Genomic DNA, 25,920 nt, shown 5'->3' on the forward strand with positions numbered 1-25,920 from the left:
CTTGCATAAGGCTCCTTGCAGCAGCCTCGGCTGTTCCCCTTGCTGAAGAAGGAAGGCCCGGTGGGTCGCGTTCCAGATCTCATTGATGTTTATGTGAAGAGGGGTGAGGTGAGAACGGGGGAAAGCGAGCTGGAGGCCCTGGCGAGTTGCAGCTTCTGTTGCTTCTTGTAAGGTTTGCAGAGGGAGGCAGTGGAGAAAGAAAACCGAAGGCTCCTGGATTTCAGGTGTAAAGTCCCACCCTCATTGCCAAAGGGTCCAGAGAAGTGGGCCGCAGGGAGAAGCGGAGCTGCTACAGGTCTCTTCCGAGCCTCTCGATCTCGTCGAGGAAGAAGTCCAAGTCTTCTCGGGTGACTGCAGGGTTAGTCACCACCTGGCGGAAGAAGTTGACTCTATTGCCGAGTGGCTGGTAGCTCACCATCATGGATCCTTTCTTCATCATCCGCTCCTTGATCATAGGAGCCACCTAAACCCAGGCAAAGAAGGAACCCAGTCTCAGAATTCAGTTGGACACTGGGACGCAGCACCCACCCACCCCGGTTTAGAAGAATGAGCACATGCATAATATCCATGGCCTCCTGTCCAAGTGGGCCATCTCTTTTACAGGATTCTCAACACTCCCAGTATGTTTCCGAGCACAATTCAAAGTGTTGGTGCTGACCTTTAAAGCCCTAAACGGCGTCGGCCCAATATACCTGAAGGAGCGTCTCTACCTCCATCATTCAGCCCGGACACTAAGGTCCAGTGCTGAGGTCCTTCTGGCGGTTCCCTCACTTTGAGAAGTGAGGTTACAGGGAACCAGGCAGAGGGCCTTCTCGGTTGTGGCACCCGCCCTGTGGAACGCCCTCCCATCAGATGTCAAGGAAATAAACAACGACCTGACTTTTAGAAGACATCTGAAGGCAGCCCCGTTTGTGGAAGTTTTTAATGTTCGATGTTTTATCATGTTTTTAATATTCTGTTGGGAGCCACCCAGAGTGGCTGGGGCAATCAGCCAGATGGGCGGGGAATAAATAAATAAATAAATATTATTATTATTATTACCTTGCCCAATCTCAGACAGTAATCTGTGCATCCCTCCTTCCCGCGTAGGCTGGGAGGCACGTACCAAAAACACAGATTGATGAATTCCGGCTAAAACAAAAGAGGAACAAGACATCTTAAGGGAAGTGTTCAGGACTATATTTCTCCTACACACCCATCCCCTGTGAAGTGTGAAGTTCTGGGGGCCCTGGTCTACATTTCAGTAGCATACACCCCCTGTCTGCAGGGGTGCATCTTTATCCTGTCAATCATCAGGTGACTTGAGAGTTCAAGCCAGGCTCAGGGTGACCTCGGATCTTACTGCTGCAAAGTGCAATAATTTGATAGAAATGACCTGTTATCTAAGGTTCAGATCTCCGTGCTTGGTGGCATCGGATGCCCGGTGTCTGGCGGGTGGGCATGTTTCACCCAAAACACCAAAGAAAGATGCCAAGGCTCAAATTTGTTCAGCAGCTTTGGTGGTTGATCGCAGGTGAGGAAACAGCCTGCAGCTCCGAGTGAAGAGTGCGTTATTTGCATGTGGAGTGCTCTGAGTTCAGGTCCTGCCTTCTTCAAAACAACCTCAATGAGGACTAGTAAAGGTCCCCTCATAAAGACAGCTGCACTGCTTGAGGGCTTGGCAAATCATTGGTCCAACACTACAAAAGACACCTTCATAGGTGTAAGACTAGTCAAAAAACAGCGAAAGTCTCGGCAAGCCTAGGGGCGCCCTTCTGTGTCCTAGGGTTGAGCCCTATCACTGAATACAGATTCTGAGACTGAGGCCTGTCAAGTCCTGGAGCTCAGGTACATCTTACCTCTATCACCAGCTGAAAGCCTTCTCTCTTCTTAATCTCATCAGCCAGATACCTAGCGGAGGGAAGGAGGAGAAGGCCAAGAAACTGGGATGAGCTCTGTCACATTCACCTGCTGGCAACTAGGCAAAGGAGGTGTCATCCCGATTCCCTCGGCTTTGAGAAAGGACAAGTTGAAAGGGAGACCACCCACCCCGCTCCCCCCCTTTACCCTGCAAGGCACACCTGGTGATGGCGAAGGCCCTGTCAACTCTCTGCTCTAAACCCTTGGAGCCATTGGCCTTCCACATCAGCCACAGCTTGAAGCAGTCGACTTTGCGGCCACACTGGATGGTCTGGTCCCCCCTGTCGTAAGTCCTGTTGTAGAACTTGTCGGTCTGGAATAGGTAAGTGGCTTCGGCGCAGTGGCATCTCTGCAACAGGCCCTGCCAGGGAGGAGAAGCCAAAACGAATTTTAAAAAACATGTCCCTGTGTTCTATTGTAACATATTTCTGCCTTCCCCCGCCCGGTCCATTAAAATGGCTTTTAATCATTCTCTAGAGGCCCTTCTTCGCAGGACTTTTATGTGTTGGCACCCTGCGTGTGGAATGCTCCCCCCCAGGGAGGTTTGCCTGACACTTTTGTTACATATCTTAGCCACTAAGCAAAAACGTTCCTCTTCTCTCAGGCCTTTGGCTACTTAAACTGTCTGACTTTTAGAAGACACATGAAGGCAGACCTGTTTAGGGAAGTTTTTAATGTGTGATGTTTCATTCTGTGGTGTCTTTACTCTTTTAGGAGGGATTCAAGGGGTCTTACCAGGAAATATTAGAACAAGCCAGATTGAATTGCTTATTGTCTTAAGAAACTCACACGAGTTTGCAACCAATTTTCTGCTGTGTAAAGGGGAAAGCACTCTGCTAAGTAGAGGAACTTGCTAGTGCAAGTTAGGAAGGATATTAATAAACTATATCCTCTCCTGCCACCCTCCACATTCCAACAGAAAGTGGGTGAGACACTCCTTTCTCCCAGCCATCTCCTTTCCTCGTTTATTTTTCCCCTTCCTTGCCACTCACATGGCATTAGGCCATGGGCCAAATGCTGCTTTCAGGCTGCAGGCTGCCCACCCCTGGACTAGATAGCTTTCTAGTTTCCTCCTTACATCTCAGAGGTGGAGTTCCTTAAGCTGAATCATCCCCAGCCCAAATACCTACGGAGTTGTCTCGGAGCAGGAAGGCAGAACACTGCAGCCCAGTCATAAGCATTTTGTGGGGATTCCAAGCCACAGAATCTGCCCTGTGTAGGGAAACGGAAGAACAACATTATCACGTCTTGTTTCGACACCGGACATATCCTAAGATGCAAGAAAATGCAAAGCAATGTTGTGGGAAGGGGGAGCGAACTGGGGGAGTGGAGAGAATAAAATGCAATAAGAGAAGAAGAAGAGTTTGGATTCGATATCCCGCTTTTCACTACCCGAAGGAGTCTCAAAGCGGCTAACATTCTCCTTTCCCTTCCTCCCCCACAACAAACATTCTGTGAGGTGAGTGGGGCTGAGAAACTTCAAAGAAGTGTGACTAGCCCAAGGTCACCCAGCAGCTGCATGTGGAGGAGTGGAGACGCGAACCCGGTTCCCCAGATTACGAGTCTACCGCTCTTAGCCACTACACCACACATACAATACAGTATTGCAACATAAACAAGACTTTTCCAGAAGGAAATGTCTGTCAGTTCGACCTTCACGTGTCAGGGCTTACAGCCCTGGATGAATTTTGAGAATGCCCCAAATATATATTTTACTTATTCCTCCATTGTTTGGACAGACTCAGGCAAATGCTAACAGTATCAACATTCACCAATGGCTCTTTAGGCATTCGCAGTTGTTTGGAATGATCAATACATATACTGTATGTGGCTGTTGACATCCACTGTAACAGTCAGGCGCTGGTGGAGGTCTTCAGGCAGGGGCCGTGCCACTAGCGGTCTGGTCTCCCAGACACGACTGTCAGCTAAGAGTGCCTTCTGTGCTGCAGAACTGGTGTGGGCACTGCGATCTGAACCCATAGCATGAAGATGGTCAGTTGAATTCACAAGCGAATGGAGATACATAAAAACTTTCCATCAAAACCAACTTGTCATGCTCAACAGCAATATAGATTCGCTCACCCTAAGTGTTTGGCATCTACCGTATCTGTAACATCCACACACACCAATGAAACAATTGACAACCACTCTGTTAGGGAAACAATATGCTGTTGTCATAAATTAAAACTTCTCTCTCTTTTTTTTTGGTTTTGTTCATTTGCAGATTTCTGCAGGGGGTTAAGGAGCCCAAGTTTCATCCTTCTTCATCATTGTTCATTGTTCAGATATCAAGCATTCCAAATGCCAGTTTATCTTGCCACGAGAGTCTGGATGTTATTAGCCTCATTTAAATTTTTAAAAAATGATATTAGCCTCATTTACATTTTAAAAATGAAACTTTGTTAAACCTTTAAAACATATGCCTTTCTTGGTCTGTCCCCAACACAGCAGCTTTGTGTATGTATATTAATGTTTTCATAACTGTTAGAAACCACGCCAAGCTGTACCAAGCCTCTTTCAATGAGACCAGCCCCATATCTGACCTCCAGGCCACCTGTGACTGGATCTCCTGCTTTTGACACCCCACCCCCCCGCATGCATGTTTGCCTGATCTAGTGCCTGACTTCCAGCCTGCCTTGTTACTGGCACTGGTTCCTTTGACCCATCCTGGAATTGGACCCCAGCAGCAGCCTGTTGCAAAATGATGCCCTGGACTTGACAGTAATATTATGAAGGACATGAATCAGGCCAATGACAAGCAGTGGCTGTCCAGGGCGGGTGTCTTATCTGAAAGCAATTGGGCTGCTAGAGATATTTGGCCCTGACCTGGCAGCCTCACATACAACCTGTCACAGGGCACCAGGGATCTGTTATGGCAGGATCCAGGGCTCCTTGCTCTCTGTGCCAGCTTGCCAGGCAAGGGAAATGCCCAAATTGTGGAACTCTTGTGGACTCCCCTTCCTTGGAGGTTTTAAAGCAGAGGTTGGATGGCCATCTGTCATGCATTGCTTTAGCTGAGATTCATAGATGACCCTTGGGGTCCCTTCCAACTCTATGAGTCTATGATTCTAAATCAGCAGGGGATTAAGTATGCAGAGATTCCACCTGGCTGGTTCCACATAAAACTGCTGACTCAAGACTGGCTGCTTGGGCAGATGCTGAGCCGCTTCACCAGCCCACCCCTCCACATTTCCAGCCCCTTGCATCACCGGTCCATTGGCAAGCAGCTCAAACCCCACTCAAGAGTAAATATTGCCTACCTCTCGACCCCATTCAGAAGGTGCCGGTGCCTCTGGGAGAGGAGGGCACTGCCACCCCATGCAGCCTACAAGAGAGTAACGGAGGCATATCGGTCATTAAGAACCCACCCGGGCAAAATGTGTCAACGAGGAGGTGCTCGTGTGGTCAGAAATCGCAATCTGAAAATACCTGAAGAGCATTCCAGGGATAGCAGACCAGTACAGTGGCGCCTCTAGATGCGAACGGGATCCATTCCGGAGCCCCGTTCGCATCATGAGCAGTCCGCAACCTGCAGCGCCGCTTCTGCGCACGCGTGGGTCGCGATTCGGTGCTTCTGTGCACGCGTGTGATGTCATTGTACACGTCTGCGCATGCGCGAACCGCCGAACCCAGAAGTAACCCGTTCCGGTACTTCCGGGTTCGGCGCATTCGTAACCCACGCCGTTCGCAACCCGCAGCAAACGCAACACGAGGTACAACACTAATGGAATGGGAGTCTTACTCCCATTTATGCATTTGATCTGTTTCATTGTGGCATATCTACTGAGCACAAGAGCTGGTTGTGGGACAGACCCAAAACTGCCCCTGTGCCACTAACAGTTAAGGCATTTCTAAGCCCCTGACTATAAGGGCTAGGAACCTGAAGGCAATCACAAGCTCCAGTTGAAAGCATCTCAAGAAACTGAATTCTGCTCCCCAAACTCAAAAGCTGGATTTAACTGGTATGATCACAAATACAAAGAATACATCCAATTCTTCTCCTCGGTCTTTTCCCCCTGCCTTGGTTTTTGTCCCTCAAGGTTTCTGTCTCTTCCACCCTAGTGCCTCTTGGATTATAATTAAATAGTAGCCACCCTACAAAGCAGGTTGCCTGCTACATCTATGCACGACTGATTCACTGCTCTGGTCTTTCCTCAATAGGGGCAGGTTAGTCTGTTGCGTCCCTGCATCTGCAGCACACAATCGCTTCTAATGCAGAGACATGACAGAACAATTCATCCTAGGAGGTTACCTGTTGCACCTCTGCATGGGCCCAATCTTGCAGCTACATCCTGAAAGGAACAGGATTGTGAGATCATCCTCGGACCAAAAAAATAAAAATTGCATGGGGGAAATGGATCATGACATTAGTTTTTCCACATGACACCAGAAAGCAATGCTGTGGACATGAATCACTGGTCAAGATCCAAAGAGGCCTGTGTATGTACAGAAATGTTGCTCTGTGCGTGCAGAAAGAAACAGCTGCTTTTACCTTTTGGCTGCAGTTCCTGCCAACTCCCTGAATGCTACTTCAGGAGAGGTTTTGGAGAGGGAGGAGCAAAGGACCATGATAGGAAAACCACCTCACCTGCCTATATGTCAGAAGTGGACCACCTGTCTCTAAGGACTGTCTTATATCCTCGGTCTGGGTGGCATTCAGGGTTTTAAAGACACAGAACACACACACCCTCCACATTTTCATACACACACACACACACACACACACACACACTCTTTTATAACAGTGACCTCCTGCCATCCCCAAGGATCTGTAGGGCACCAACCCCTCAGCATGATGTACTTACATCAACGTGAAGCCAGACCTTGTGCCTTGCGCACACTTCTGCAATCTCAGCCACGGGGTCGAAGGCTCCCAGGACGGTGGTGCCACAGGTGGCGTTGACAAAGAAGGGGAATGCCCTCTGGAAAAGAAGAACATCAAGGGCAGGCGTTGGCAGACGGGAAGTATAGCTGGCACAGTCTTTGCCAACCTGGTGCCCTCTGGATGTTTTTGGACTACAACTCCCATCAGCCCCAGCCTGAGCAGTCTGGGTTGGCTAGAGCTGATTTTCTGCGAACATTGCGAGGATGTTGTGTCTCCGAACAAACCCCCCCCCCACACACACACTCTATGTCTCTCTCAGATCATGTTTGGTAAAACGAGCACAAGGCATCACTGCATTCAGGGCTGACCCGCCATGAGCAAGCAGTAGCCAGACAATGAAGATGCTTAACACTATGCTGTCCTATTGCAGCTCTCCAGATGTTGGACTCCAAGTCCCTTCAACCCTGACAGCTGGCCATGCTGAGTGGGACGGAACGGAGTTGAGAGTCTGGCGACTTCCAAAGGGGCACAGGTTAGCCACCCCTGTTAACGACAACAACAACAACAACAATAATTTATCATTTATACCCCGCCCATCTGGCTGGGTTTCCCCAGCCACTCTGGATGGCTCCCAACAGAATATTAATAACACGATAAAACATCAAACATTAAAAACTTCCCTATACAGGGTTGCCTTCAGATGTCTTCTAAAAGTCAGAGAGTTGTTTATTTCCTTGACATCTGATGGGAGGGCGTTTCACAGGGCGGGCGCCACTACCGAGAAGACCCTCTGCCTGGTTCCCAGTAACCTCACTTCTCACAGTGAGGGAACCGCCAGAAGGTCCTCGGAGCTGGACCTCAGTGTCCGGGCAGAATGATGGGGGTGGAGAAGCTCCTTCAGGTATAAGTGGAGTGGAGTGGAGCACCGTGAAAGAAAATATCCTGTGCTCGCTCCCAAGTTCTGCCCCCTTCACCACACAGAGGAAACCTACCTCAGATTTGGCCTGGTTGATCTTTTTCTCCAGATCAGCAGGGATCATTTTTCCCCTGAAGGAGAAAGAAAGCGGTGGCAGAAGTGAGGCAGGCATGCATGTCATTTCCTTAAGACAATCCACCTCTAGAACCAACCTATGCAAGGAGCAGAATCGTGGGGTGCATGTTTGCCCCGGAATGTGCTATTTCAGGCTGCATCTGATACAGAATCTCATGGTCGAATGCCTCCCTCTTTCAAAAGTCCCTGTGCACACAGAAAACTAGTGCCTTTGGGGGGGAGGAGTTCTAGGCTAGCCCTCTCTATGAAGCATTGGTTTTCCACGTCCGGGAAGGTATTTTTCCTAAGGGGAAGCACTGAGAAAAAGATCCCCTACCTGCAATCCGAAATGGCAGAATCCATATTAGCTTGAGCAGATCAACACTCAGGGATGATCCATTCAACCACTTGGGGGGCCTGTTCTAAATCTCTGCCAACTTTGGTTGGAAGGCAATGTGCAAAGTGACACACTGGCCTAGGGACTTCTTGACGCAACTCTGGGCCCTGCGTTAATGCACTACCTTAAACTTTTCGGAACTTTTTGTCATTGGGAAGAATTTGAGGGAAACATCTTTTCCACCTTGAGGACTAGAAGAGAAATAAAAACAAATCTTTGGTTTTCAGGTGCTAAATTCTATCCCCATTATCAGCTCCTATGTTAGCTGCGAAATCACTGTGTACCTGTCTATGGGGTTATAATTTTCCATTAAGTATTGGGGAAGGGGGAGGGAATCTGGAAACAAAAAAAGAGAGAAAAACACAGATAAGCAATGGTATCTCTGTCCTTGGGCATTTCCCAGGGGAGGCATCTGTTAAAGGTGCATTTGGTAGGTAAGTATCATGTCCCAGGGCAAATTATTTTATTAGATGGTCCACTGGCAGTGCCAGGAGACCCGGGCCAGGTCAAGTCTCACAAGGGTTTCCGATGGAAGCTCTCACTTTTCATCAACAGCAACAAGGTAGATGTTGTCTGTGCCAATTCCCAGGAAAGCAGCTCCCTTCTGGATGGAGTAATGGCACTGGAAGAGAAGCCAGAAAAAGAGGATACTAGCAGAGGCTGGTCCATTTGGGGCTAATAAGGCACTGGCCCACCAACCGTAGCCTATTCTCGACAAACACCCATCTGCGGGTCTTCTAGCAACCAGCCCAGTGTGTGACACTGCCTGTCAGCTTCTACCTCTGCAGTCTCAGTTTTGTCCTTATAGAACTCAGCAGGGAGGGAGGCGGTGACAAACCTAGCATTGGTTGGTTCTGCCTGTCATTGGCTCTCTGGCGCCACCTCCTGTTGGCCTCCTGGCTTCTGATATAGCCGCACCAATGGGCATCAGCCACCATGGACTGATACTACCTCTAGCAGTGGGGCCCAAACTTGCCGGATTTGATGAAGTGAAGGGCCGTGAGGGACACTTTGGACATGCCTGCGATTGGAAGCCATTTAATACAATTTGATCATTTGGGGTCCATTTGAAGTGATTTCCCTTAGCTCCTTGCAGCTTTTGTCCTCAGAATAAGTATTTAATGTTATTGATTGATAAATTGCGCTGAGAGTGCTTTTAGTTACAGGCAGGTAGCCGTGTTGGTTTGCCATAGTCAAAACAAAATAAAAAATAAAATAACCCTTCCAGTAGCACCTTAGAGACCAACTAAGTTTGTTCTTGGTGTGAGCTTTTGTGTGCATGCACACTTCTTCAGATACACTGAAATAGAAGTCACCAGACCCTTATATATAGTGAGAGAGTGGGGAGGGGTATTACTCAGAAGGGTGGTGGGAATGGGTGATTGGCTGACAGGTTTTCCACACCCATCAGCCAATCACCCATTCCCACCACCCTTCTGAGTAAAATTTAATAAAAATTATGGGGGGGGGAGTAGGGGAACAGCTGGCTCCATTCCAAGGCTCCTTACTTGACAACTTTAGCCTGTTTCCCCTCTGCTCTCCCAGTGTAGCCCCAGCAGCCAAAGCCAAGTGTGAGGTTAAGCAGCCCTTGGGTGCGTGCAGATATCGGCCCGTCCCAGAAATCCTATTAAATATTTTATTCAAAAGAAGTATATGGTAAAGAGGAAGCAGCAGGGGAGAGCAAAGCCACTAGTAAGCAGCTCAGAATTGAAATAAAACATTATACTAGAATATTGGTTTAATCCTTCACTAATCCAAACTTAACATTAACACTGGGATTTCTCAATCCTTCCGCTAGACAGACTTAATCAGTAACTTGACTTCTTCACTTATAGGTGATGCAGGGCTGGGTAAACTTAAAATAATAGCCTGAGGACAGCATAACTGAGAATGTGTACAGCAGTCTTAACCCTGTTCCACTTCCAAGGAGACCTCAGGTTTGAGGTCTGGGCAAGGCTGAAGCCACATTCACAACACCCACACACATGCACCAGTGCTGGAACTGGTCTTGTCTGGGATAATACAGAAGCCATCATAAAATTTGCTGTGTATACAACTTTTGGAGAAGTGGTGGCTACCCATAACCAGTGCTAGAAACTCAGACACATAAACTAGGCATCAAATGGCACCTTAAACCTAGGTTATGGTTGCCACAACAGAATGTCTATTTGTCAGGGGGTTGGACTAGACCCTCAAGGGTCACTTCCAATGCTACAATTTTATGATTCTATGATCTCGACTACATTGCTTGACTGTAGCTTTCTCAAACAACCATTCACTTGTCCTAGTATGCAAGAAGGAGAAGCACACACAGTGGAAATGGGAATGGCATGAACTATGGACTAAGGCAGGTTTTTGAAACTGTGGTCTGTGAGTTCAACAACAACAACAACAATTTATTATTTATACCCTGCCCATCTGACTGGGTTTCCCCAGCCACTTTGGGCGGCTCCCAATCAAATATTAAAAACACAATACAGCATTAAACATTAAAAACTTCCCTAAACAGGGCTGCCTTCAGATGTCTGAATGAATGAATTTATTTTTACGGTCATGGACCAACTTACTATCTTCAGATGTCTTTTAAAAGTAGAGTAGTTGCTTATTTTCTTGACATCTGATGGGAGGGTGTTCCACAGGGCGGGCGCCACTACCGAGAAGGCCCTCTGCCTGGTTCCCTGTAACCTCACTTCTCGCAGTGAGGGAACCACCAGAAGGCCCTCGGCACTGGATCTCAGTGTCCGGGCTGGACGATGGGGGTGGAGACGCTCCTTCAGGTATACTGGGCCGAGGCCGTTTAGGGCTTTCGAGGTCAGCGCCAACATTTTGAATTGTGCTCGGAAACGTACTGGGAGCCAATGCAGGTCTCTCAGGACCAGTGTTATATGGTCTTGGCGGCCGCTCCCAGTCACCAGTCTAGCTGCCGCATTCTGAATTAATGGCAGTTTCCGAGTCACCTTCAAAGGTAGCCCCACACAGAGCGCATTGCAGTAGTCCAAGTGGGAGATTACAAGAGTATGCACCACTCTGGCAAGACTGTCCGCAGGCAGGTAGGGTACCAGATAGAGAAAGCTGCCCTGGACACAGAATTGGCCTGCTCCTCCATGGGCAGTTGTCAGTCCAAAATGACTCCCAGGCTGCACACCTGTTCCTTCACGGGCACAGTTACCCCATTCAGGACCACGGAGTCCCCCCTCCATTTGAGTGGCTTCTGGAAACGCTGCAGCACAGTTCAAACATCAGGTAGCAAACAGACAGACAAACTAACAACTCGGGAGAAAACATACCTCCTGCGAAGTGAACACTGCCAGTTTCGGTATTGCCCAGTTACCCTTCTGCTTGCAATCTGGGAAGCGGTGGTATCGTGCCACATTCATGGCATACATGTTAGAGATTGAGCCCCCTGCAAAAAAAGATCCCAGAGAGATCATGGTCTAAGGTTATTTATTTCTATTTCTATGCTATTTAATGCACTCATAGCCAGGTATATGTGGTGTAGTGGTTAAGAGCGGTGGACTCGTAATCTGGTGAACCGGGTTCGCGTCTCCGCTCCTCCACATGCAGCTGCTGGGTGACCTTGGGCTAGTCACACTTCTTTGAAGTCTCTCAGCCCCACTCACCTCACAGAGTGTTTGTTGTGGGGGGGGGAGGGAAAGGAGAATGTTAGCCGCTTTGAGACTCCTTCGGGTAGTGAAAAGCGGGATATCAAATCCAAACTCTTCTTCTTCTTATGCCGTAATTCCATAGGAGCACAGCAAAGATGCAGAATGTATCATTGGGTGCAGATTTCAGCTTCCATTAAAACAAACCAACAAAAAAAAACCAAAGGAGCAAATTCCTAGCCTTCGTGGCTGTGAAGGTTAAAAATGGACAATGGCTGCTAAAATCTCAGAAGCCAGAGGAGGAATGAAAGATTTCCAGTGGATAGGGAATATGTGAAACACTTGACTGACTGCTTAGCCATCCCCATTACTAGCAAAACCAGAACAAAATATGCAAATAGTCAAGAATCCATGCAAAGTCAGAAGCAGCAGAGAAGAAAGAGCATGAAGATTGCCTGCTTTCACTTATAAATGGCAATTATAATGTCAAATATCAAGGTTAGTACTATGGGATTCCTAAAGCGAAACTCCAAGTTGTTTTCGGTGCAACAAGTTGCAAACCAGAGGCAGCCATAGCCATCGTGGTGGCCTCTAGATGTTATCTGACTACAATCCCCACCATTTCAGACCATTGTCCAGGTGGGCTTAAATCTGCTTCAAGTGGACAACATACGGCCCTCTGTAAAGGTACTGCTGCAGAGCTGACCTAGAACACGCAGAAAGGAATGTCACTCACCAGGACTAAAGAGCCCATCCCCTTCCTCCCAGCCAATCAGCTCCCGCAGCTTCTTCAGAACCACCTCCTCCATCAGTACAAACACAGGGGCGATCTCATACGTGTACCTAGAACACAAGGTGAGATGATGTTTTGGTCCAGGTCATATACCTGCAATTGTAAGTCACAAGTCCTGTATGTTCTGGCGTATAAGACTAGTTTTTAATCCAGGGAAATCTTCTCAAAAGTCAGGGGTCGTCTTATATGCCGGGTGGAGAATCTGTGGTCGAGTATATCTCAAACTCAACTCTGTATTTTAACTGGAAAAGTTGGGGGTCGTCTTATATGCCGGAAAATACTGTAGGTATTGGGGTGTTTCACCTAGGAAAGATGCCTAGGAAGTAAAGAATGGTTGGCGAATGGTTGGAGGGACATTGGCAGGCCTATCAGGAATCAAAGGAATCATACTGTACTCATGGATGAGAACTTCATCCCTTAGCAGGGAGCACACAGCCGCTGAAAAAAATATTATTAAAATGAAAAAAAAAAAGTAGTAAAATGGTTCACAAAATGACCTGGGCATAGTTCTATCACTGAACTATTCTGACAACCTCATTCCGCAGGGATAGACAATCACACTGTGAATGGATGTGCTCTCTGGGGCATGGAGGAAGCACTCCATTTCCCCGGATAAAAAAACTCTGCATTTTGAGTGCTCTAAAAATGTGATGCCTCCACAACAGAGCCCAACGGTGCAATCCCATGCATGTTTAGCTGCTCGTAAGTCCTGCTCGTAAGCGGGTGGCGCTGTGGTCTAAACCACTGAGCCTCTTCGGCTTGCCGATCAGAAGGTCGGCGGTTCGAATCCCTGTGACGGGGTGAGCTCCTGTTGCTCGGTCCAAACTCCTGCCCACCTAGCAGTTCAAAAGTTTGAAAGCACACCAAAAAGTGTAAGTAGACAAATACTGTATATTCTGGCGTATAAGACTACTTTTTAATCCAGGAAAATCTTCTCAAAAGTCGGGGGTCGTCTTATACGCCGGGTGGAGAATCTGCGGTCGAGTATATCTCAAACTCTATATTTTAACTGGAAAAGTTGGGGGTCGTCTTATACGCCCAGTCGTCTTATACGCCGGAAAATACGGTAGGTACCGCTCCGGCAGGAAGGTAAGTGTGCTGCTCTGGTTTTGCCAGAAGCAGCTTAGTCATGCTGGCCACATGAGCCAGAAAAACTGTCTGCGGACAAACGCCGGCTCCCTCATCCTGTAAAGCAAGATGAGCGCCACAACCCCAGAGTCGTCCGCAACTGGACTTAACAGTCAGGGGTCCTTTGCCTTTAAGTCCTACTGATTCCACCTGAGAAGTGTGTGGCGTTTAAGTAATGCAGGGTGCAGAATATATGTAACAAACTACCAGATATGAGGAACTGCATTGGTGCTGACAGCCGGCATCTATCTCCTTAGCTTGGCGGGGTGGGGGAGTGCAAGCATGATGTCCTGTCCTATGACATCACCACCTTAGGGCATACCTGCTTGCGGCTCCTGCTTAACAGTTGCTCCTTGCAATGGATGCAAATATGTGAATACAACTGTGTCATGCTTCTACCCTACAACTTTACATTATCAAAAATATGTAGTTTGCGTGCATCACAGGAGGTGGCTTGCTTAGAAAACTGCTATGTTCTCTTCTTTTCAGGATCAAGGATGGAATCAGTATAAGGGCAGGGGCTTTTGTGACGGCACTCACCACTACAGAGTAGGTACCATTTTGCTGTCCATGTCAGCCATTTTGTGCGATACCCATGGCCCTTCTAGTCATATATGAACACTGGCACCTCAAATTTTTTACCCCCCAAAAGCATATACAGATACAGTGGTACCTCGGAAGTCAAATGGAATCCATTCTGGAAGTGCATTCGACTTCCAAAACGTTCAGAAACCAAGGCGCGGCTTCCGATTGGCTGCAGGCAACTCCTGCAGCCAATCGGAAGCCGTGGAAGCCACATCAGATGTTCAGGTTCCAAAGAACGTTCGCAAACCGGAAGACTCACTTCCGGGTTTGCGGCATTCGGGAGCCAAAACATTCGACTCACAAGGTGTGCAGGATCCAAGGTACGACTGTATATAAAAAGGGATAAAGATAGAAATATATACATAAAAAGACATGTATTTCAGAGTTGAAAGCTGCTGGGGGGAAAGATTGTATGTACACTAAGACCACTTTTGCCTCTGGTAAAGAGTTCTGCATTTCAAGAATCTGCAAACCCTGTTTGATCGCAGAGGACAAAATAAATATGTGGGTAGACCCCAGGAAGCAACGCCCTAATCTACTAAATCTAACAATTTCCAGCTCTTTTTAAAACTATAATCCGTACTGAGCCCAAGAGAGGCGCTGCAACCTATTTTAAAAGCCATGGTTTCATCAGAGAAGTGCAAACACATACTGGCTGGTGTTGAGCATCTCTGTGATCAGCCGTCCGGCCAAAGCATGGGGATCAAGTCCTGAAAACAACTGGTTGAAAAATCGCGGGTGACCTGAGAAAGAAAGAGAAAGAGAACGTGTAGCTATGCTGAACTGAAGCTACTTTGGATCAGCCTGCAGTACGATCACATCATACCAAATACAATTCTCCTTTGGGAAGTGGGGTGTCAGGATCTTCCCAAGTGTTGCTCATGAGTAACGGCCAAGCCTTCAGTATCTAAGACTATTTATTGTGCATTACTATTTACAGTGTAGAGCTCGTTCAAAACATGACTGCTCAGTCACTTGCAGAATCCGGAAGTGCCCTTCTGCTGTTTGCCACCCCACACCAAAGTCTCGGCACCCTAAAACGCCGTCTGCGGTGTCCCCTGACCCCCCCAATGCTGTGCTGGTGCTGGAAGCGGCAGTTCTTCCTCAGATCCCCTCTGGCTGGCGGTGCTGGGTCTTTGCCCAGAGTCTCCAAGCCTTTGCAGCTCCCCCTCCTTTGGAGAGAGCTCAGGTGAAAGGCTAGAAGAGGCCCCCTCTCGGGAAGAGCTGCTCTCCCAGTCCTCCTCTCAAGCAGGACCTCCAACCAGCCCCTCCTCTCGAGTAGTCCTCCTGTCCCTCTCTTCCTCGAGAGGAGAACCTCTCTCCCCTTGCTCCTCCCAAGGAAAACCCTTGCCCCGGCTCTCCTCCCAAGTAGTGCCTCCTCTCTCCCTCTCCTCGCGAGGAGCCGAGCAATCCCTGACATGGTGTGTGGGGAACACAGTCTTTTACACAGGGCATGAATGAAATGTACAGCAGGAAGGCATTCGGGCCGGGCAATATTTGGTTTTCAACATCGTGATATATCACCAGCTAAACATCGTGATATACTGATATATTGCAATGTCTGAAATAAGGATAGAGCTATGTAGAGGCATTGGCTGGTTTCAGTGTTTCTCCCCCGCATCGCGATTTTTGCATAACACACACACACCATGGTTTGCAATATATTGCCAGGTAAAAAATTATGAAACTTATATCATGGACTTCAAACCGGTTTTGGACAATATATCGCCCAGCCCTAGAAGACGTTTGTTTTCTGAAGCACTTATTACTTTGCCTCTGATCAAGGGAACGCCGCTGTCTCTGTTTGCTGAAAATATGCCAGAACGTGCTGTTTCCTTTAGAACATATTTACATAACCAGAGATATTTGTCCTGAATTCTGACCTCATGTGTACAAGGGCAGCGAATTCCAGGGTGTTTTCGCCACACCGCTTGGCTCACAATTTTCATTGCCTTTGGGCTACTGTGCATACATAGGCTATTTTAAATCCACGTGTCTTTAAATTGGAGGCAATAGCCAGCTTTGTTATCAGGTCACTTAACATAAGAAGCATCCCGTTTTGCTGCTTGAGGCCATGGAAACAAGACCTAACTGGAGCAGGAACGACATATTACTCTGTGTGCAGGAACTACGCTATTTCACGAACGAGCCGCTGGTGCCAGGCACTCACATGTCTTCACGCTGTATCTGATAACATCCCGGCAGCGGTCCAGCAATCTCTCCTGCGGCTCCCCTCCGTCTTTTAGATCCAGGTCCAGGATTTGCTGCAGCTCCTCAGGTTCCTTCCAATCGCACACCTAACAAAGAAAGAAACAGGCTGGCCAGTTCGTATTGAAAAGTTCAGGCGGCATTTGAACCTTTGAATAAGCAAATAGAAATTGAAAGAACAAAAATATGAATAATAAATATGAGTAATAAATGGAAATTATAACTGTACGTTATGTCAATATAATATCACGAAATGCAGAGAGGATAAATGGAAGTTTGAGAAGGTGTTTGTACAAGTGTTGATAGTTGTTATGTATGTAAGCATTTATGTTTGATGTTTAAGTATGTAAGTAGTTATGTTTGAAGATGTAAATATATGTGACGTGTATGTTTATTTGTGTGATTTTAAACAATAAAGAGATAATTTGAAAAAAAGAAAAGAAAAGAAAAGTTCAGGTGGCATCACATAAATGCTTGAAAGCCGAATAACATAGTCCCATCCACACATTATGCCATCGGGATGAGGATGGAATTGCTACTAAACCCTCTAGATGCCGGCACAAGCCCAAGGCATGCTGCTGACGTAGCAAAGTTATGATGCTAAAGTGATGCTGGTTTGCTCTCATAACACAGGGCCGGCCAGCCTATGAGGCGGGCTGAAGCAGTCGCCTTGGGCAGCTCCCAGGGTTGCGCAGCAGTGCTTTGGGAAGCCAGTGTACAACACCAGTAAAAGGGTAAAGGACCCCTGGATGGTTGTCCAGTCAAAGGCAACTATGGGGTGCAGAGCTCATCTCGCTTTCAGGCCGAGGGAGCCGGCGTTTGTCCACAGACAGCTTTCCAGGTCATGCGGCCAGTGTAACAGAACACCGTGACAGAGGTCAGAGCACACAGAAATGTCGTTTACCTTCCTGCCACAGTGGTGCCTATTTATCTGCTTTCACAGACATGCTTTCGAAAGGTTGGCAGGAGCTGGGACAGAGCAATGGGAGTTCATTCACCCCGTCGCGGGGATTCGAACCGCCGACCTTCCAATCAGCAAGCCCGAGAGGCTCACTGGTTTAGACCACAGTAAGTGAGGCTATTTCTTTGTTTAAAAACTAACAGGGTGTTGCACATAATAGGTTTCCGCTTGGTAGTTCAATCACGTAAGGACTTCCGATCACTTTTTTGTGGGAGGTATTTCAATACAATTTTGATCCCCCCCCCATTTCTTTTCCCCCTGAGCATTCTAATAGTGCGCCACATCCCACATGCATGGCCACAAATTGCTTCTGAGCTCTGGGACGTGGCTGCAATTGTGCGTATATCAAATTGTCAACGGGTGGAGGACGAACACGCGTGGGAGTAATAAACTACCGTAGTGCCTAGGCATGGTAATAGACTTGCATGAGGACCAACAAACTGAAGCTCAACACAGACAAGATGGAGGTACTATTGGTGCCTCCAGAACATGGCGCAGAAGTTCAGCAGGAAGATACGGAACATGCACCGATTAGAAACCAAGCAGTATGCCTGCCTCAGAATTTCTGCAGGTGCCAAGAATATTGGAGGTGGGATCACCAATAACCTTCCCAGTAACATAATGAGCACTAATAATCATGAATGTTCAGTAACAAAAGAGGGACCCTTTGGCTGTTACTGTTGATTAGTTAAGATATCAAAGTTCATTATTATTCCACAAAATGTATACCTCTTTAAAAGTTACTGTAAATCTCATGAACTAGTTTTGCAGATGTGAGGGAGTACAACAGGTGTTGTTCATTGAGCTGTAAATGTAGTATACAAGGGGTGTTGTGTACTCCTCTCTGTACCCTGGTGGGTTGGGTCACTGGTTGGGTCATGGTTTGTGGGATTTTGTAATCTTAGTGTACGGTAACTTCTTTTTTCTATAATTAAAAACCAATTTTAAATACGTGTAGTTCCCTCAGCATATCTTCTGCGCAGCAGTTGCTCCGCTGAATTTTCATAACAGTTACACCGACAATACCAAATATTTTAAACAGCCCATGTGGACTATTGCAATACGCTGAATGAGGGGCTGCCTCTAAAACCAGTCCAGAAATGTATGATAGTTTGACTTAATGCCTACTCTGATCCATTTCAAGCTTTACCTTTTGCATTCTCTGTGATTTGTATTTTGATTATACATTTAAAGTGCTTTTATTATTATGGTGCTTTAAAAAAAAATTATGGAGCCATCTGGATAACTCTGTTATAGGACCCAGAGGAGGGCTGCTAATGAGGGCCGTAATCTTTGGGAAAGGTTATGTAGGAGAAGGCAGTCCTTTAACAGCTCAGAGTGCAATATAAACTGCACCTGGGCAGCAGTGAGGCTTAAAAGTGTGGCAGGGTCACTGCCACGTTTGCAGACATGGTGTTCATGCAGGCTGGGGCAAAAGGCAGGGGGCAGCCAACCAGCTTGGGATCCGGCAGGTCTTGGGTTGGATCAGTTCCTCAAGCACTCTATTTTGTTGCTTTTCTTAGGCAGCCATCAGCCGTACTTCTGCCGGTGGACAGAACAGGGAGCGCTGCCCTGGCAGAGTGGTGCTGATGTCACTCCACAGGCAGAAGGTGTGGGAGGCCGGCAGGGCTGGGTGGGGGGACAGCACCCAATCCAACCACCCCCCCTGCTTCCCTCAGCTATGCTTAAAGGGGAGTTCCAATCCTCCCACAAGGCTAGAGCATACCTCTTCCTCCAGTCTTAAGTTGCACCAGAACAGCTGTCAAAATCAAATGATTGTCCTTTGGCATGAATGGACAGCACAAGATATATAAGGGAGGAACTACCGGTAAATAAAACAAATGGGATGTGGGTGGCACTGCGGTCTAAACCACTGAGCCTTGGGCTTACCGATCAAAAGGTCGGCAGTTTGAATCCCCGTGACGGGGTGAGCTCCCGTTGCTCAGTCCCAGCTCCTGCCAACCTAGCAGTTCGAAAGCACGCCCAAAAGTGCAAGTACATTAATAGGTACCGCTCCAGCGGGAAGGTAAATGCCGTTTCCGTGCGCTGCTCTGGCGTCAGGGTTCCGTTGTGCCAGAAGTCGCTTAGTCATGCTGGCCACATGACCCGGAAAAACAGTCTGCAGAGCGGACTAACGCCGGCTCCCTCAGCCTCTAAAGCGAGATGAGTGCCGCAACCCCAGAGTCGTTCGTGACTGGACTTAACTGTCAGGGGCCCCTTTACCTTTACCTTTTAAATAAAATGAAGAGGTGTGACCAGATCTCCCACAGTTTCTTTCAGAATTAAAAAGCTGCCACACAAGAAGTCTAGCTAGGCACTCTACCATAAGTAGATTAGCTTGTGAGGCAAAATACATTATTATTATTATTATTATTATTATTATTATCATTATCATTATCATTATTATACTTCCTGGACCACTGTTGGATGTATACGGCGAACCCTGAAAGTTGGCCATACCTGAAGTGTACACCACTTAGGAACACCAGTAATTAAGCGGTGTATAAACACATTGGACAAAGTTACAAGTAGGTAGCCGTGTTGGTCTGCCATAGTCAAAACAAAATAAATAATAATAATAAAAACCGTTCCAGTAGCACCTTAGAGACCAACTAAGTTTGTTCTTGGTATGAGCTTTCGTGTGCATGCAAACTTCTTCAGATACATCGGACAAACACACCAATACATAAGAACAACCCCCAAGATTATGTTGTGAGAATGAGCCCGGAAAGCCTTACCTTTTCAGAGGCATCCATCCCTTTCCTTACACCTTCCTCAAGCATGATCTGGAATGCTTTCTGCAAGAACTCTTCACCAGCCACCTTATCCAAGGCAGGACACAACAGGGCATTATGTTCTGCCATTGTCAGCCACACCTCCTATGCAGGTCCCTGCAGGTTTGGGCAACGTGAAACAATAAGTCAGATCACCCTCAAAATCTTGTAAAACATTTCTTGATAGTTATGATTAACTGGTATACAATTTCTGTTACATGAACAAACAAACAAACAAACAAACAAATAAAAGGTATATCATTTCATTGGCGTGTTATATATCCCAGAATACACTGTAGTGAGTTACTGCAATCTATACCACATTCCTGATCTGAAACATCACTCTTTACTTTTGCTTGGGGAAAGTTAAAGGTAAAGGTAAAGGTAAAGGGACCCCTGACAGTGAAGTCCAGTCGCGAAGCACTCCGGGGTTGAGGCGCTCATCTCACTTTACTGGCCGAGGGAGCCGATGTTTGTCCGCAGATAGTTTTTCCGGGTCATGTGGCCAGCATGACTAAGCCGCTTCTGGCGAAACCAGAGCAGCGCACGGAAACACCATTTACCTTCCCGCCAGAGCGGTACCTATTTATCTACTTGCACTTTGTTTTTTGTTTAAGAATTTATTAGATTTTCCAATTAAGAAACCAATTTAAACCAATACAATACAATACATGGTTAAACACTCCATACTCCCCCCTCTCCCACCGAGGGGAGCAACGAATACAAAAAACCCCTCTCACAGAGGTAGCAAAAATCATTTTACATTTAACCACATATTTTGCCAATCATAGCGTGGTGCTGACCCTCTTCCTAGGCCAGTCAATTAAATTCCCATCCTTACTTCTTAGAATGACTTCCTCATTTCCCCCCTTACTGATTTCCAAATTATCACATAATTCCAGATTTTTTTAAATCTTTAACTCTAATTTAAAATCCATCTCATCAATTTTGTTTTCTATTTAACATTTCTCTACCTCCGCCTCCAAATACTTCTATATTTTCTCATTATCTTAACCAATATTTTCATATTAATCATACTCCTCCCTCCCTTATGGTCCCAGAATTTATCTTTCAAAGCATTGTCCATAATCACAGTGTCCATGCCCAATTGTCATAACCTTAATAAGATACAATTTCATTTTAAATTCAAATATTTACCCTATAACCTCCCTTTCAAACCCGCCCCACGAGTCAAAAATGACAGAATCCTGTATCTGTCCATCTAGTCGCAGACCTGTAGTCTTTTCACAGTGTAATGGCAGCTGGAACCAATCTTTAACATTGCCACATTCTTCTTGTATAAAAACTCCATTTGGTACGTCCTGTTCCAATTCTTCTTTTTCAGCATTGTTGGTACTCCCTTCTTCCTTTTCCTTCTGTTCTGGAATAAAATCCTCCAAATTGTTCTCAGTCTCAATCTCCAATTCTTTATGTGAAGTTAATTTCTGTCCTTTTGCGAATTGCCCAATGCTGTTAATTCCCACGGCTACTTGTTGCAAAAGTTCCAAATCTTGTTACAGTTTTCCCTTTGTCATCTCAAGGTCGGGTTTCAACTTGCTAGTCACAACAATTTATTTCTTGCTGCGTAGATCCTTACTGCATTAGTACGCCATTATTATTATTATTATTATTATTATTATTATTATTATTATTATTATTATTTCCATGTAATTTATATTATCCGCTCCTTCTTATCTACTTGCACTTTGACGTGCTTTCAAACTGCTAGGTGGGCAGGAGCTGGGACAGAGCAACGGGAGTTCATTCACCCCGTCGCAGGGATTCGAACCGCCGACCTTCTGATCGGCAAGCCCTAGGCTCTGTGGTTTAGACCACAGCGCCACCCGCGTCCCTTGGGGAAAGTTAGTACTGCTTAAAAAAGGAACTAGCTCCCCCAACACTTGTCTATGCTAATTTACAATGCAATCATAGGCAAGTTCATTCAGAAGCAGGTTCCACTGAGTTCAATGGGACTTACTTCCAGGTAACAGAATCGTAGCGTTAAAGGAATATCCCTCCCCTCCTTGCGTTATTACAGTTCAGAAAAGTTCGCCTCACCCTATCGTCTAAAAATGACAGACACCAGCAAGGTTTTATCCTGCTCCAAGTACACTCACCACTTTAAAGCGTATGTTTGCAGCCACAAAGGTTAAAACACTTACTTTTTAAAAATTGGAAATTGAGATTTTCAGGATAATAAATTCTGTGCCATACCACCCTAATGATTACTAGAGCCACCTCCTTCTGGCCCTGGTTGTAGCTTGATGGTTTTATCACCCAAAGTGCCACTCATTTGACCGGACCTCTTTGCTGTTTCTCTCTGGTTTTTCTCTGTGGGGACTCTCCTTTGGTGTCCAGCAGCCCTCTGCTCTCCAAATAGTATTCAGGATGACTTCCTTGTTTTCCCCAGAGGGATAATTCCAGAAAGAGCATTAACTCCACTCCTTCGGTCTCTTCTGAAACCAAGCTCTAGTTAGCTGTGAAAACTCTTACACAGATAGATCACCTTGCAGAGGTTATTTTCCCATGTCACTGGAATGTGGCAGGAGAGGGGGGTGGGTGGGAGGGCAGCAGACATTACGCCCAATTGCTATGGTTACCTGCTCAATCCTGCACGGATCTCCACTGATTTCAGGGACAAAGTACAAAGGCAGTATAACCTGTGATACACTGACAAGTATCATTATGTACACCAGGGGTAGTCGTCAACCTTTTTATACCTACCGCCCATTAATGCATCTTTCTTGATGGTAAAATTTCCTTACCGCCCGCCAGTGCTTGATGGATTCAGCTTGTGCCGTAGAACCCCCTACTGCCCAGCTGGAATCCTGAAATGCTCACTAGTGGGTGGGTAGGGACCAAGTTGACAACCCCTGATGGGAGTGGAGATTTATATGTACGAACCAGGCAGGTGTGCTTCTCATGTCAGAAAAGCAATTTATTTCAGGTACTGAGCTGTTTTGTTTTGTTTTGCTTAGCCCTAAAAATTCAGGATGAGCCATGCTAAGGACTTTTTGAGATGCCAAACAAAGCACTTACAAGCATATTTGCCAATAGCAGTTTGAGCTGTGTTTGCCTACAGTCGTTCTACATCTCCTATTCTCAACTAATAGGGACAGTATGTGAGAATAGGGTCGCCAGCTCTGGGCCTGAGCTTTATTAGCAGCTGGATCTCTATTTGTTTGGTTGTAAGTCACTTAGTGTTGCCCTGAACAAGATAAAGTGACTAACAAATTTAACAAAAATAAAAAATAATAGCAATATGATGCTTCCCTCCATGCAGTGAAAAGCTTCACCAACTGACTTTAAGGAAGCCCTGGAGTAAGGAATATTGAAATTATCTGGAGGATTGTGCAAGTCTTGTAAGTGATCAGTTTGTGTCCTGTAGCACAGGATGTTCTCAGCCTTATCTGACTTGCAGAGCCATAAAATAAATTGTTATTGGCTGTTACTGTTGTCCCACACCTTGTGTTTATAGCAAATTATGTAGTAGTTCTCCTTCCTCACAGTTCACTTAAGGCGGGGATATTTCAACAACAGAGTTTTAAAGTTGTGACAATGTGGTGGGTTTTCTAGATCAGAACATGCATCATTCTTCACTCTCACAGTTAAAAAGATAAGAGTGCTATCCACTTAAATAATACTGAATTTGAGGCCAATGATTTTGATTAGTCTATTCCAATTATTATTTGGCTGACTATCACCCAGGTATATATCTATTTCTTTTTAACAGTTCCCTGAACAAAGGGCGAACAATCCCTTCTTGCAACTGCAGGATAGCTCAGGTAAGAGTTGGGCATCAGGGATGCTTTTTGGGACAATGCAGGTTGCTCCTGATGCATCAGTACACTCAAGATGCCATCATTACCCTGTACAGTAGCAGACAAAGACCAAGTTCATCATGTGACAGTTTCCGATTGATCAGCTTGACCTTTTGCATAAGAAGCTATTTTTTTCAGATGCTTCTGCTTCTCCTAAAACAGACACCCCCCCAAACTTGGGCCTCCAGATGTTTTGGGACTGCAATTCCCATCATCCCTGACCACTGGTCCTGTTAGCTAGGGATGATGGGAGTTGTAGTCCCAAAACATCTGGAGGGCTGAGTTTGGGGATGCCTGTCCTAATGCATACTCAGTGCCGGATTTATGTATAGGCTAAGTAGGCTGAAGCCTAGGGCCTCTAAATCTAGGGGGCCTGGCCAGCCCTCCCACTCCCCAGTGCCGCAGTCTCCCCTCTCCCAAAATTGTAAACCCAAGACTTCATGCTAGGGCAGGGAAACTCAGGCCCAGCAACTATTAGACTCAGGGCGAGCCAGTGGGACCCAATTTGAAGCAGTGGGGTGCAACTTGATTTCTTTTTGGTAGGGCCCCAGTTCACAGCCAAAGTCTGCAAAATCTTAAAAATCCATCTAGATTGCCCACGGTGCAGGGGCCCCCTTAGGAGCGGCCTGCAGGACCCAATTTGGCCAAATTGCTCCAATTGCCTTAAGGTCAGCCCTGAAGAGACTGTGCAGGGGTTGGACTGACAAGCCCTGCACCTTCTAGGCCCCTGGTGTCACCATTCAGAGTAAGAGGATGACCTGGCGTGCCCAGGCGGCCAAAAATTCACAAAATGACACTCTAAATAAAGATCCATATGCAAGGTTAAGAAGTGCAGGTTTAAAGCATATGAGAGCAGGTTGTGGAAAATCAGGCATGTGGAACCTGTGGATCACCAGATGTTGTTGGACTACAACTCCCAGCATCCTTAGCTAGCAGGACCAGTGGCCAGGGATGATGGGAAATGTATTCCAAAAACAGCTGGAGACCCAAGTTTGGGAAACCCTGGACTACACAATCCCTGACCATTGGTCATAGATTATGGGTTTTGTAGTCCATCAGCATCTGGAAGGCCACAGGTTCCTCATACTTGCTGAGTAATGCAGGAGAGCATGTCAGGGATATCCCCCCCCCCCCAGTCCTTCTTAAATAAAGTATGGTAACTGTTTGGAGGATGGTAATAAAAAAGAATAATAGAGTTGTAGAGTTGGAAGGGTCCCCAAGGGTCAGTCCAACCCCTTGCAATGCAGGACTCTCAACACAGAACCATACAATTTTGTAGAAGTGAAAGGTACAAGGCAAAGCCTTCCTTCCTATGCATCTGGTCATTGCAGGCCATGCCCATGGCCTACTGTGAATCAAAGCTCAGAATGCTGAAAGAACAGGATGCTACTAAGCATACACAGAGTGCTTTCCTCTTGGTATAACCCAGCTTCTCTCAACAAATTGGGGGATTTAGGAGGCAGCGCTTCCTAAATCAGAGGATGAAGGAGCTTGAATAGTTGTTCAGTCGTGTCCGACTCTTCGTGACCCCATGGACCAGAGCACGCCTCTAATTTGATAATTCAGCGAAGGAACAAGGGGCTTCTGTCAGGCGACCCCCGGCCCCTACCAGTGAATCGCGGATGGGAGGGACGGACGGACGGTGACCATCCAATGGACTACAACTCCCGTCATCCATCGCGGCTGATGGGAGCTGGAGTCCAACAGCGGACCACACAGGTTGTCCCATCCCCTGCGGTAGAAAACTCAAGTAGACCTCCTCGGAAACACCTTAGAAAGGGAGGGGGAGCCGGGAATGTACGGGTTGTCCTCCGCTGTACCTTAAAGGAGCCTTTCCCTCATCACCTGCTTTTCTATCCCCTCTCCTTTGCCTCTCTTTCCTGCCCCTACCAAGATG

At 46.7% G+C, this 25,920-nt stretch overlaps 1 protein-coding gene across 3 annotated transcripts; it reads right to left on the bottom strand.

Annotated features, from left to right (window-relative positions):
* On the bottom strand, window positions 1–25,866 carry CSAD (cysteine sulfinic acid decarboxylase). 3 transcript variants are annotated; one of them, XM_033138577.1, is made up of 15 exons: window positions 25,844–25,866; window positions 20,167–20,319; window positions 16,430–16,556; window positions 14,912–15,002; window positions 12,490–12,596; window positions 11,439–11,554; window positions 8,694–8,773; window positions 7,717–7,771; window positions 6,705–6,821; window positions 5,160–5,224; window positions 3,030–3,111; window positions 2,061–2,260; window positions 1,839–1,890; window positions 1,042–1,131; window positions 1–463 (listed from the first exon to the last, which is right to left on the bottom strand). In XM_033138577.1, the coding sequence occupies exons 2-15, from the start codon at window positions 20,290–20,292 to the stop codon at window positions 290–292; spliced, it is 1,482 nt and encodes a 493-aa protein (XP_032994468.1). In that variant the 5' UTR covers window positions 20,293–20,319; window positions 25,844–25,866; the 3' UTR covers window positions 1–289. The 3 variants fall into 3 exon arrangements, with proteins under 3 accessions (XP_032994468.1, XP_032994469.1, XP_032994467.1); XM_033138578.1 differs by lacking the exon at window positions 25,844–25,866 and adding an exon at window positions 22,803–22,873; XM_033138576.1 differs by lacking the exon at window positions 25,844–25,866 and adding an exon at window positions 22,506–22,737.
* Between the last annotated feature and the right edge of the window lie 54 nt (window positions 25,867–25,920).

Source organism: Lacerta agilis, chromosome 2 (genome assembly GCF_009819535.1).
Source record: "Lacerta agilis isolate rLacAgi1 chromosome 2, rLacAgi1.pri, whole genome shotgun sequence".
Lineage (NCBI taxonomy): Eukaryota > Metazoa > Chordata > Lepidosauria > Squamata > Lacertidae > Lacerta > Lacerta agilis.